The sequence below is a fragment of the Oculina patagonica genome, chromosome 5, assembly GCF_052425735.1.
Source record: "Oculina patagonica isolate OP01 chromosome 5, crgOcupat, whole genome shotgun sequence".
Taxonomy (NCBI): Eukaryota; Metazoa; Cnidaria; class Anthozoa; order Scleractinia; family Oculinidae; genus Oculina; species Oculina patagonica.
In genome coordinates, this window is record NC_135762.1 from 29,794,137 (window position 1) to 29,806,657 (window position 12,521).

Consider the following 12,521-nt stretch of genomic DNA (forward strand, 5'->3'; position numbering starts at 1 on the left):
GCATAGGACAAAGAAAAATTCTGAGTCCCCGACGGGAATCGAACCCATGGCCTCCCAGATACCGGTTGGGCGCTCTAACCAACTGAGCTACGAGAGACTCGTTGTGAGCTGGGCCATTTACTAGGTTGATATGTGACACGCGTCCTGCATACTGCTAGGATAAGCAATGTCAATACTAACTCCCTTTTTTTATCTGCAGATATCTTTCTTATAACGAAATACGATACTTACCAAATGGGTTGTTTTGCTGTATGAAAGATTTAATCTCTCTGTAAATATATAACAAGTATATTTTTATCGTATGTCTAACATCTACTAATAAATAATGAATATGAAGTTTTCAACATGACACGAGCATAGGACAAAGAAAAATTCTGAGTCTCCGACGGGAATCGAACCCATGGCCTCTCAGATACCGGTTGGGCGCTCTAACCAACTGAGCTACGAGAGACTCGTTGTGAGCTAGGCCATTTACTAGGTTGATATGTGACACGCGTCCTGCATACTGCTAGGATAAGCAATGTCAATACTAACTCCCTTTTTTATCTGCAGAAATCTTTCTTATTACGAAATACGATACTTACCAAATGGGTTGTTTGTTACTGTTTGATAATTCATTTTTGCTTCACCATGACCAGAGTGGCCCGCAGTGCAAATTTCCATTTATTTAACATATTTTTTTTCTAGCAGTTTTTTGTAGTATTTAACTGAGATAAATTTAACCTGAATAGCTGTGGCTGAATAAACATTTAACATAGTGCGGAGAGACTTCGGCTTCCGGGCCTGCATATTAATACGTTTTATACCGTAACAAAAGAAAAGATTAAGTTTCTTAATTTGTCATGGATTTTTCTTTGATTATTTTTGTTTCTTTGCAGGAACTTAGCATCAAATAAGATTCAAAACCTCACCACGATGCTATTCTCCCCTCTTACAGCTTTACAGTCACTGTACGTTTGACTTAATTTCAGGTTTATTAAGGACTGAGTTCACTTATTCTAGGCCTACTCTGGGACCCAAAATCGCCCAAAGTCGCCTAAAGTCGCCCTAAGTCACCTAAAGTCACCCTAAGTCGCTCTAAGGTGTTTTATAGATAGTATAGATATTTTCTGTAACAATGCTTTATGGTGTACCATGATGATTCCCATGTACATGTATACCACAACTGTACTTAGGTCGGTCACCTAAAATTGCCTAAAAGGTCACATAAAATTGCCCAAAGTCGCTCAAAATCGCCTTAAATCGCCCAAAATCGCCCGTAATTTGGACAAAATAAGCTAAAATCGCCTAAAGTCGCCCAAAGTTACGGCGACTTTGGGACAATCCAGAAATTAAGGGGGGTTGGCATATCTCTGTAAGTATGCACATTATTGCTGAGAACGTTTGCAAAGGACTTTATTATTATTGACTTAAGCTTCTTACGGAGGGTTAATTTGATTGTTGGATGTCACAATAACGTTCACAACACCGATGAAAGGTTTCGAACTACGATATTTTCTTGAGGCAAGGAAATGGTCAATTTAACCAAACCAGAAGAGATCGCTTTCTATCAGCAAATAACCAACTATGAAAGAAACAATCACATTCGAGGATCCCGTGTTTGTAATACATATACAAAGCAATACAATAGCATACCATACCATACAATTCAATACAATCGAATACAATACAATGCAGTGCAAAACCTGTTATTTATTCACGATATAAATTAAAGCTTTCGCATGTGGGTCGTGTTAATTAAAGGTGCTAATTACTAATTTTCAGCGGAGACATTTACTGGCTATAAGATACAAAGTACCGGTTTGATAATTCTACAGTAAGTCTTCCATATCTCGTAACAAGCAATTACTGGTACACAATTATTGATAGTCAGCAATCATGAGCCCAAATACTAATTTGAGACTTTTTTGTCTACAGAGATCTTTCCTACAACAGGATTCAATACATACCAAATGAATTATTCGGAGAAAGGCTAGAGCTACTGTATGTGTCTAAATTATTTGGTTTATTATTAACTATTTTTATAGAAACATTCTTGACACTTGTAAACAAATAGTTATATTATTGTAAATCAATTCCACTTTTGTCTGTGATTAACGTAACGGCTGATTTCTGCAAGGATAAGGTCCGTTTGCCATCATTAGTAGTATAGAGTTCACCAAGATAAGCCCTGTTTCGGATTTCCTGAATACTGATTTGAATTCCCGCATATTCATTCGTATTTCATGCATACTTATTTGGATTCCCGGCATACTAATTTTCATTTCCCCATACTATTTTTTTTTTTTTGGATTTCCTGCACATTAATCAGTACTTTCCTGCCCTGGGGGGGGTACTCCCATAAATTTCGGATAGGGGTGTGCCGCCAAGGTTCTTAAACACTGACCCTATTAAAGGATAAAGAAAGCGAAAATTGATACCCTTTTTAAGGCCCAAAACCGAAAAATGACACCCTATTCAAGGGGAGGAGAAGCGTTCCGTGACGACCCAAATAACGGCTAACCGCGCACGGCAAGACACAAAGCTTTATAAAATCGCTTTACTAATACCTGAACAGAAAATTCAGTTTTAAGATACCTTTTTTTTCGTTTAGCTGGGCGTTTATTTTAGCTAATTTTAGCGTATTTCAATGCTTACTTCATTACTATTACTACTTTTAAAACATCGAGAAACCTGTTGTTCGGGCTTTGTCCTTTTTTTGACTGAACGCGTGATGATATTTGCCGAGTTTGAATAAAGTATTTTTGTAAGAGATTTACGCATGTTGCTTTCTCGCAATTTTTTCATGAATATGGCTTGTAAGTAATCACAGATTTTTCTCAAAAAGTTTGGGATAAATAAGCACTCGTAAATTTTTTTAAAGACTTCAAATTGAGCTCGCCCTGCGGGCTCGTGCAATTTTGTTAGCGTTTGACATATTTACTCGTGCTTATTTATCCCTAATTGCACTCGAAATCATGTAATTACCTATACAAATTAGTATAAAAAGAACTGGCATTTTCTTCTCATTGCCACCACCTTCCTCATCTCTCCTCTATTCAAATGTTGTATTATTTGTTTCTCTTGTACCCGTCCTTGAAATTGTCCATGACGTAACCAGGCTAAGAAGGACACAAGTCTTAAAAGAAGCTGGAATTTCTTGGTAATAATAGCAAGAGTATGCTGTATTTCAATGCTTACGTTACGTATATATCACCTTTCTAATTACTTGATTCACTGATTAACAGATCTTTGCAGAATAACATGATTAACTCCATTTCAAACGAGACCTTTGTGAAATATCCTGAGCTTGCTTATCTGTACGTATTGCTTAATGAAACCGTCGGGGAGCGAAAAGAGGCTGCTGTATTCGCAGGCTAATCATGTGGTGACTATGAATGTCGCGACATAACTCTCTAATTTAAATTTCAGGTAAAATAACAGAAGCTAAGTGTAATATTTGCCAATGAGTATAGGTTATTCCGGGCATTTTTTTTTTGTTTCTCTAAACTTTTAGATTCCTAAGCGCGAACCGATTGAAGAACATTACACATTGAGCCTTCTTTTACCAAAATAGGGTTATGTGAGTATTAAGGAACAGTGGCAATTCAGTTTCTCTTTTAACTCAATGTATGCTTGATTGCATCATCTATCTATGATTCACAGCAGTACACATACAGAAGCACGTGCGTGTATGGGGGGGGGGGGGGGGGTTGGGGATGGGTGCGTTTGGATTTAACTGATGGTTAGAGAAACTAATTAATAAAACGAAATGAATGCGGTGCTAAAACAGAGATGAAATTTGCAAATGATCATGAGCAGTCACAGAAAGCTGTGCGTCATGATCTTAGCTTGCTGAAAAATCGACTAGCCAAGAGTCTGAACTGCTATTTACTGTGTCACGTGTTTGCTCAACTAACGAGTCTTGAGTTTCGACCGTGATAACTAATTTAGGCGTTGTCTATGTTACTTTTAAAATTTTATGCTGATTTGCTTTTAAGAATGTTATCGGATAATCCTATAACGACAATCGGTAAAGAGGCATTTAGGAAGGCTGACTATCTTCCACTGCAAGTGTAAGTTAATTATTACAGAAGATACATAATATTAGGGCCTGTTCGCACTACGCGAAATTCTGTTTGTTTTACAAAAAAATATGTCAACACAAAGCTTTTTTAAGTGCGAACGATTTTTTCACCCACCAAAATTTTCGCAAGTGCCACCAAACTTCAAAGATGCCGTCGACTACCTTTGGAGGCCGTGAATTTTTTGTCAGGCGAGAAAACCTTTTGCTCCTTGACAGCTAATTAACCTTCATCGAGTCATCAAATGCCAAAATTGATTCTAAGCAAATCAATGTTTATGCCGCTATTTTATAGCGGTAGCTTTTAGAAAACATGAATTATAGCTAGAGGAGAGAAACGCCGATTCCCATTCGTTTTTACCGAATGCATCCTTTCCAGTTGTTCAACTCTGCCTAAACTATATATATGGCTACCAATGCCACTCTTAGGCGGGCAAGAAACGGTCACAGCACTGTCAGCTTATGCTAGCGAGTTTACAATTCTCAACTCGCTATCCAGCAGCAGTTCTTCCAATTTTTTTTGTTAACGCCAAATCAAATTTTTCGTCCAAGTGCGAACAGGCCCTTATTATATAAATTGCAGTGGTATAGCGAGTGGTAGCAAATCGATAAATATGGTATCTCACATGTGTGGATGAAAATGATATCCACACATGTGTGATATCATTTTTGACCAATCAGCTCGCAGTGTTTGCCATGTTTGAATGCTCAATGAGCCAAAGTTTGTCCTCTAAAGATCTTCGGATCTTCACCGGCAATCTTCGATAATCTGCGGAAATCTTCGAAAATCTTCGGAAAATGTTCGGAAACATTTGTACGAACTTAGGATAACATTTTAAAAATCTACGGCAATCTTCGGAAAATCGTCAAAAACTTCGAAATTAGTAGGTTTATATAATAAACAGAATAATACATGGTAGCGAGGAATCGAATTGAGCACTCGTACAACTGTATCATTCTCGTCCCGATAGCTCTTATCGCTTCTCTAAGCCGGCGCAGCCTTGGCACGAGAAACGAAGGGCTCTGGGGACATAGAATTTTTGAATTAATTCGGATTTTTCTAGTTGAAACGAAGAATTCTTGAACGGAAGGTAAAAACGCAACGACTCCTCTGTACAATTTTTTGAAACATCATGACTGCATATATGAAGAACGGAATTCATGCGTTTTAGGACTTTGTTCTCGCACTGTAAGCTCACCTGAAAGAGCAAGTCTTGCTACTACGCTATATTGAAAGGTAAACGCTACGCAAATTAACAACTCAGTTAAAGGTCATTCTCCTCAATAATGTATATTAAATGCGTGACTCTTCAAATAGTGTAAAAATATACATAACGATAACTTACGTGTACCACTTACTGGTACACACGTAGGGTCAAAGCAGCTATCCAAATAAGGCTTCATCCTGATCAACATAGATGGTGGAAACGTAGTTCCAGAAGCTTGGATACCTACGATCAAAAAGCACAACACCCGACGAACGACAAAGCTGAGCGTTTTCGTATGACGTCACGGCAGCCATGTTGGTATATCAAGCCATTCCTCCGGGAATTAAACTCTATTTTTAAAAATAATCTTTTTGTCTGTAAACCAATATGGCAGCTGGTCACGTGAGATACGCTCTATGAGGGAACAACATCTAATAGTCGGAATAATAATAAGAATCGAAATGCACCAATAGCAATGAACTAACATGCTACAAATGGCGGCACGTAAACAAACGACTTTTATTTATTTATTTATTTATTTATTTGTTTGTTTGTTTATCTATTTATTTATTGTTTGATTGATTTTTTTATTCATGTTGCGCTATTTCCAGAATATACACATAAAACTAATACTTATCTACTTTTCTCTTTCTGGCAGATATTTACTCCGGACGAGACTAAAGATATTAAGCCTAGAGTCCTTTGTCAACTTCCATGGTCATAATATTCAAATGTAATGTGTACTAATTTTGATGTATACTGCAGTTATGTATACATATATCTTGTTAACCAAGCGAGGGAGAGGATATGGCAGCTGCGAGGCTTGATAAATATCCTTTACCTTTCACCTCCACCTCGGTGAAAAGGTGTTAAATACACACAAGCGATGCTAAAATTGCTTTTTTTGTCTCAGGTTTATTAGAAATAGAATGGTTGGAACATTGAAGAACACAGAAGGCAGTATAATATATCTGTTAGTGCCTTAATAATTATTCAGACAGACCTATCATGGGCACTCATCGAGAATATAGTTCAAAACCCTTTAAATATAGCACCGTTGAACGTATTTTAGTATTTAAACGGTAGATATAGGCATATTTTTATCCCCTAAAATTTTTTTATCTGTTCGGATTTCCTAGCTGAAAGTCTAGTGATCCGAAAGTTATAGGGTTCAAAACTTACCTTTTCGAAAAAATTCCAGCCAGAGAAAGGCTCCCGAAAATTCTAGGTGACCTTTTTAGAGTAAAAATCCGTTAAAAATGAACAATTATACCATTTTTTAGATATTCGAAAATTCTAGGAAAGGCAGGCAAGCAAAAAAATTTACAATGAATGTTCCGAAAATTCTAGATCTCAAATCAGATATTTTAACGAAATATTCCGTTGGGTGCCCCTGACCTATTTTCTTAGGGCATCTGTACGCTGTAGACACAATCATTAATATACGTAGGGTCACTGTTTCCACCGGTAAAGAAAGCTATATTTTGTGCGATACATGTCAAGACAAATCATTGCTCGGTTTCCTGGGCACTATTAACACAATATTAACGATGGTCACCCAGTGAACTTTCACCGAGAATTTCACAGTTTCAAAGTGTAAAACTGCATGACAATTTTTTCTTTGCCGAAATATGAAGTGGACGCTCTGGATCATTTTGTTAAATCCGGTATTTGCCTATTTACATGTCCTTATTACCTGGTATCACTATCATACAAATATATGACAAATAGATCACGACTTAACACATATAATTACTTTTCCTAGAAATTCTCTTGGTTCCGATGCAGATGCTATCAAACTAAGTTGCAGGTGCACTGCAGGACAGGAGGCATTAATTTCCGCCTTATTAGCATCAGGCTTCCAAAGATTTTCCACCAATCACACCTATTATGATACACTTCTTCTACCATGTCCGGTGGGAACATTTTCAAACTCTTCCTCAAAAGGCCAACATGGTTGTACACAGTGCCCTCCAGGTAACTCTGCCAATCAGTGCAACGAAGTCAATGGCTAAACAGGCTGAAGATCAAATACTTTTCTTTGTGTATTCATTAATATATTCAGCTAACCTAGGGAATTACCTAGTCTTCTCAAACTCATTGATAATTCATCAAGTTAAACCAAAGGAAATTATTACCGTGACGGTGGTTTGGAACCCCGATCTTAATTAGCATAGATTTTTACGATTTTATTTCTCCGTTTACTCCGTAGTTTTTGTTTCGATTGAGAAGATATATCAAACACTCGAGACAGTGTTTCATCGGCTATCCAAACACCTCGAATTTCGTCAAAAATACCACGCTGCGCGTCGTATTTTCAACTCTCTTCGCGGTGTTTGGATATCCCGATGAAACACTGCCTCTCGTGTTTGATATATTACTTCAAATGCAGTTTAACCTCATCATTGCACGATTCTGTAAATGAAAAATAGCATTTAATAGAAAAATCTTTTGGTCTCGGTTGACCTTCTTCCATCTCAAGATGGAAGGCAAGACAAGCTGTGAACAGTAAAACGTGTTTAGCGATTAAGATATGACACAATAACAAGGCAGATACAACGACAAAATAACGAGGTTTAATTTCAGGAGTTTTCACTGGTTTTTGGACTAAAGAGATGGTGAATCCCATGAAAAAACATGAAATTTGCAATGAAAATCATCTTAACATCTTTCGATTTGTGGCTGAAAACATGACTGAAACATTTTTCCCGGAAGAAGTCTCATTTGATACGAAACGCGTCGGAAATAAAAGAAGAAGAATTTACAACTACGGAGGTTCTCATATATGCTGTTCGCTAAGTGAAACCTTATAAAAAATTAAAAAATATAAAAAGCTTTTACTGTTTTTGTTTTGCATTAAAGAGTACTTGAGTAAATGACAGTGTTTCCTTTTTCAGGAGGGTTTTACTCCGACATGTTCGGCTATGTAGCCGAAAGCTGCATGAAATTCCCAAACGGTTCTTTCGTTGCATATGATAAAGCACCAGGAACACGTCTTCAAGATTGCAAGGCTTGTCCTGAAGGTAATCATTTACTTGGCCAAAGGCAAAGGAAAAATTGATTTGCAAAACACTGGCAAGTAACGATAATTCTGCAGTAAGCGAGTTCAATGGCTGTCGCATATCGATTGAACACTGACTTTAAATTTGTGGTGTGTTTTTAAAAGTAATGCAACTACGAAGAATTATTAGCAGCAGTGGTGCAGAACACGGTAATAGCAAAAATGGCGGCAGTTTATTTTTTTTCTGGGCGATGTTGTGGTCTCTCAACCATTAACAATGAAGAGAATAAGAATGATCTAGTCTTAATGATCAATCTTAATCATAAGATTTATTGAAAATCTCACTTCTGTTCTAGTATTAAGGTGAAACCAGAAGGATAAAGCTAAGAATGAAGTGGCCTCAATAAAAAACAATAAAGATTTGCACTGTGATTGGGACCTGTCGTTTCCTTACTAAATAACCTGGGATTCATTGAAAAGATATAAATTTCTTACGCTTTTTCTCCCACAGGGACAGAAACTGATTTCTTCGCTGGGCACCGCGCTAAATGCTTGATAGGATTCTATCGAACTCATCTGTTCAAGAAATGTCACAAATGTGGACTAGGACTGGAATGCAAAGAGGATTATGTTTCATTGAAATCTGGATATTGGTGGAAATGGAGAAATGAAACATACAGAGACCGCTACAGAAGTTTTCAGGCGAATTTGTTGGCATCTTCACCAGCACTGGATAGTTTCAGCGTACAATATCCTTTCCCTTTGCCAACACCTTATATGTGCCCAATAGATGGATCTTGCAAGGGTGGTTTGGATTCCCCGTGTGAGAATGGTTACAAAGGTCCTCTCTGTCGGGTTTGCAGCTCAGGATACTTTAAGCAATTGCAAACATGCAAAAAATGTCCATCGAAAAAGTTGATGGCGGGGCAGTTGTCGGTCATTGCAGTCATTTTATTGATAATCGCGGCCTCCTTGGTGTGGACGAGCAAAAGGAAGATAAACAAGGGACAAGGCAATTTTGTAATGGACCTGTTTTTATCCAAACTTAAGATCGTTATTGGCTTCTATCAAGTCACTTACGGTGTACTGGAAGCGTTCTCGTATATAAAATGGCCAGATTCCCTGCAAGTCATTGGCAAGTATTCAGAAATACTCCAACTGAATATACTTCAGATAGCCCCCTCTCACTGCCTTTTTCCAGGGTTACCCGCCGATGCCTTTGGAAATTTGTTTGCGATGATGGCAATAAATGCTGCTGTTGTTGGATTTTCTGCTGCCGCTTACAGAGTACGAAAAGTGGTCATTTCAAGAAATGAGAGCGTGGACGACGAAGTAAAGTCACAAGAAATCTCACAGACGAAAAAGCTTGTGTATAAAAATTTATTCTTCTTCCTGTACGTGACGTACCTAAGCACGTGTTCCAAGACCGCCAATGTCCTGCCATTTGCTTGTCGAAGAATTTGCCGAGATGAAAAAGACGAGATTTGTAACAAGTACTTGAAAGCAGACTACAGCATCCAGTGCGATGTTCCAACGTACAACAAGTTGGTTATCGTAGCGTACGTTTCCTGTGCCTATCTCGTTGCTCTACCTGCCGCTTCTTTCGTTGCCATTTGGAGACAACGAAGAGTTATGTTAGCACCAAGAGCCGCCCAAACGTCTCAGCGTCCAGGCTTTAGTGCAGAAATGATGACAGCATTGCGCTTTCTTTTCGAAAACTATAAACCTTGTTCATGGTATTGGGAATTGGTTGAAATGTCACGTAAAGTAATCCTTACATCTGGTTTGATTCTTGTGGGCCAAGAGAGCAGGTCTTATATTGGCTTGGCATGGGTGACGGCTGGGATGTATGGGATGCTTTTTTCTTGGATCAAACCCATACAGGATGTGACCGAGAACAGATTAATGACGGTGTCGCTGTCCGTTACTGTTATCAACTTGGGTATTGGAGCTATCAGTAAAATTCCTGCTGAGAACATATCAGGCTCAAGCGACCCGTTCGTGGACGCAATCGTATTCAAGATATTGGTACTTCTAGCAAATACTTTGGTTATCGGCCTTGAAGTCGGTAAGATTCTACTTTTACTACGTATAAGATTAATTAATTGGTGAAAGCATTCTAAATGAATATATAGTAGATAATTAAAACTTCTTGGGAGTGCGTTCATTAGGTTTTGATTTCTTCCGTTAGTATTTGTTACATAAGTGATCGATTTTTGCGTACTCTGACTGGCTCGGACGCCTTCCCCCTATTCAGTTTGGTTTACAAAATTGGTACGCCGAGTGAAATGTATTACCCTAATAAGTACCGCATCGCGGTTAAGAAAGTAACTTTTGGAGAATGCCTAACAAAAAAATCTTCCACCTTATCCCAAACGCTGCCAAGTCAAGCTAACTATAAGTTGTAATTACTAACCGAATCTTGGATGAATCTGTCTCTCAACGAGCAATCCATTCATGGATTTTAAAATTACTACAAGTCCCTCCTCTCCCAACTAACATCACCCACATCGAGAGTATCCATATCTGGAAATTTCAACATTTTTTATTTGGAATTTAAGTGTAATTGGAGTATGTTGCTCGCAGCTAAGCTAGTGGGACGAACGTTTCACAAGCTGTTCTGTCAATGTCATGATAAGTCGTCCAAATAGTAGCCGGCCGAAACAGAAGAATTGTAAGTTATTCCAACAGGAAAATCAGACAAAACGTTAATCCTTATAAGCTCTTATAGTTATTTTGCATTTAATTACCAATGCAAATGGTTGTGCAAAAAATCCTAATAATTATTCTTATTGTTATTTTGCAAATGGTTCAGTTACAAATATCATAGCAAAAAAATATTACACAACATTTCTTTGCGTTCATAGTTATTTTCTAGTTCCTGTTTTCTTTCAGTTCAGTACGTCTTAAGCCTGTATCACTTCTTCAAGGAATGGCGCAAAAATCCGCAGTGGTCATTTTCTTGCTGCCTGGCTTTGCTTCTCACTCTAAACGCCTTGCCGAGAGAAATTAGTGGTTTAGCCGAAACGAATGTCCTTGAAAGCCAGCTGGATACAGGAGAGATTTCCGTGTCAACCATTCTCGCTGCTGTAAAGGACAGTGGAGCTATTGATGTCACTCTGGAAGAAGGCGAACAAGGTGACGATGTTACAGCAGAGACGCGTGGCAGTTCTCAAGACGCCAAATACGGTAACAAAAGAAGTCATCAAGGGACACAAGCAGATCCATATTTGCTTTCAATTGTTGATATCGTGGTTCATGAGCAAATTGAGAAGACGCGTGTGAACCCCTGTGAGTACAGGGGAACGGCATTATCTATTATTCGTTAACCATCACTTAAGTAAAATTGTGTCTAATTTTCATTAATCAAAACAATAGATTTGTTTTCTTCTTGTCACATATATATGTATTTTTGCCAGTGTCCCATTTGGTACATGAGACAAAACAATTGTTTTAGTTAACTAGGGTCATTTTTCTGCAGTCCGGGATTTTTGTGCATGCATGCGGACTATTCTTTTTAAGAAACAAATGTCTAGCTTATAGAAAGGAATAATAAGCAAAAAATATTTGAATCCTGAGAGACCATCAAACATGCATGTGACTGTTAAAAACATGACATCTAGCATTCAGATCAGGCTACATGACATTTAAGGCATCACGCTGATAAAAATATATACACTGGATTGTGTTCGAGAGTTCACAAATGAAATCATCTTTAAAACTGACGATAAGGATAAAAATATATGTTCGACTTTCTCCGGTGTTTGTGAGCTTTAACTTTAAAAATAACTGGATTTGTATTTTCAATTCCCTAAAGATTCTATATGAAAATGCTTACGAATTTGTTTTTTTTTTAGGTTTGGCATCTCGTAATCAGACTCGGATTTTGGAATCAGCAAAAGAGAAAGTACTGGATCCGGATAAGACATGATCAAGTGTCATGTAACATGTCTTGGTCATGGTATAATGCGCATGTAACCATTTGGAAAACGACGTTGATAATGACTTTACAATACTTAACTGTAGTTTCTAGTTCAACCTTGAACTGATAACAAATATTTGTAGCAGTAGGAGTATAGTATGAGTCAATGATGTCACACACTACTTAGTAATCATTATGTAGACCTTAATTTTAGGTCAAGATCGTCAGGATGTTATTCCCATGGGGATCAAAGGTAAAGGTTACTTTTAAGGTGGCTCGATCGGATTTTTGAGTGACGATACCTTTCAACTTTGAGCAACTTGTATG

The 12,521-nt window shown here is 37.8% G+C and overlaps 1 protein-coding gene across 1 annotated transcript in view; it reads left to right on the forward strand.

Moving 5' to 3' along the window:
* Positions 1 to 12,259, forward strand: part of LOC144655113 (uncharacterized) — a 37,300-nt gene extending 25,041 nt beyond the window's left edge. Inside the window, exons 7-12 of the mRNA XM_078515330.1 lie at positions 5,930 to 6,004; positions 7,037 to 7,248; positions 8,169 to 8,294; positions 8,784 to 10,340; positions 11,168 to 11,563; positions 12,130 to 12,259. Of these exons, the coding sequence (XP_078371456.1) occupies positions 5,930 to 6,004; positions 7,037 to 7,248; positions 8,169 to 8,294; positions 8,784 to 10,340; positions 11,168 to 11,563; positions 12,130 to 12,203 (2,440 nt within the window). The 3' untranslated portion in view covers positions 12,204 to 12,259. The remainder of the gene's footprint in view (positions 1 to 5,929; positions 6,005 to 7,036; positions 7,249 to 8,168; positions 8,295 to 8,783; positions 10,341 to 11,167; positions 11,564 to 12,129) is intronic.
* The last annotated feature ends 262 nt before the right edge of the window (positions 12,260 to 12,521 follow it).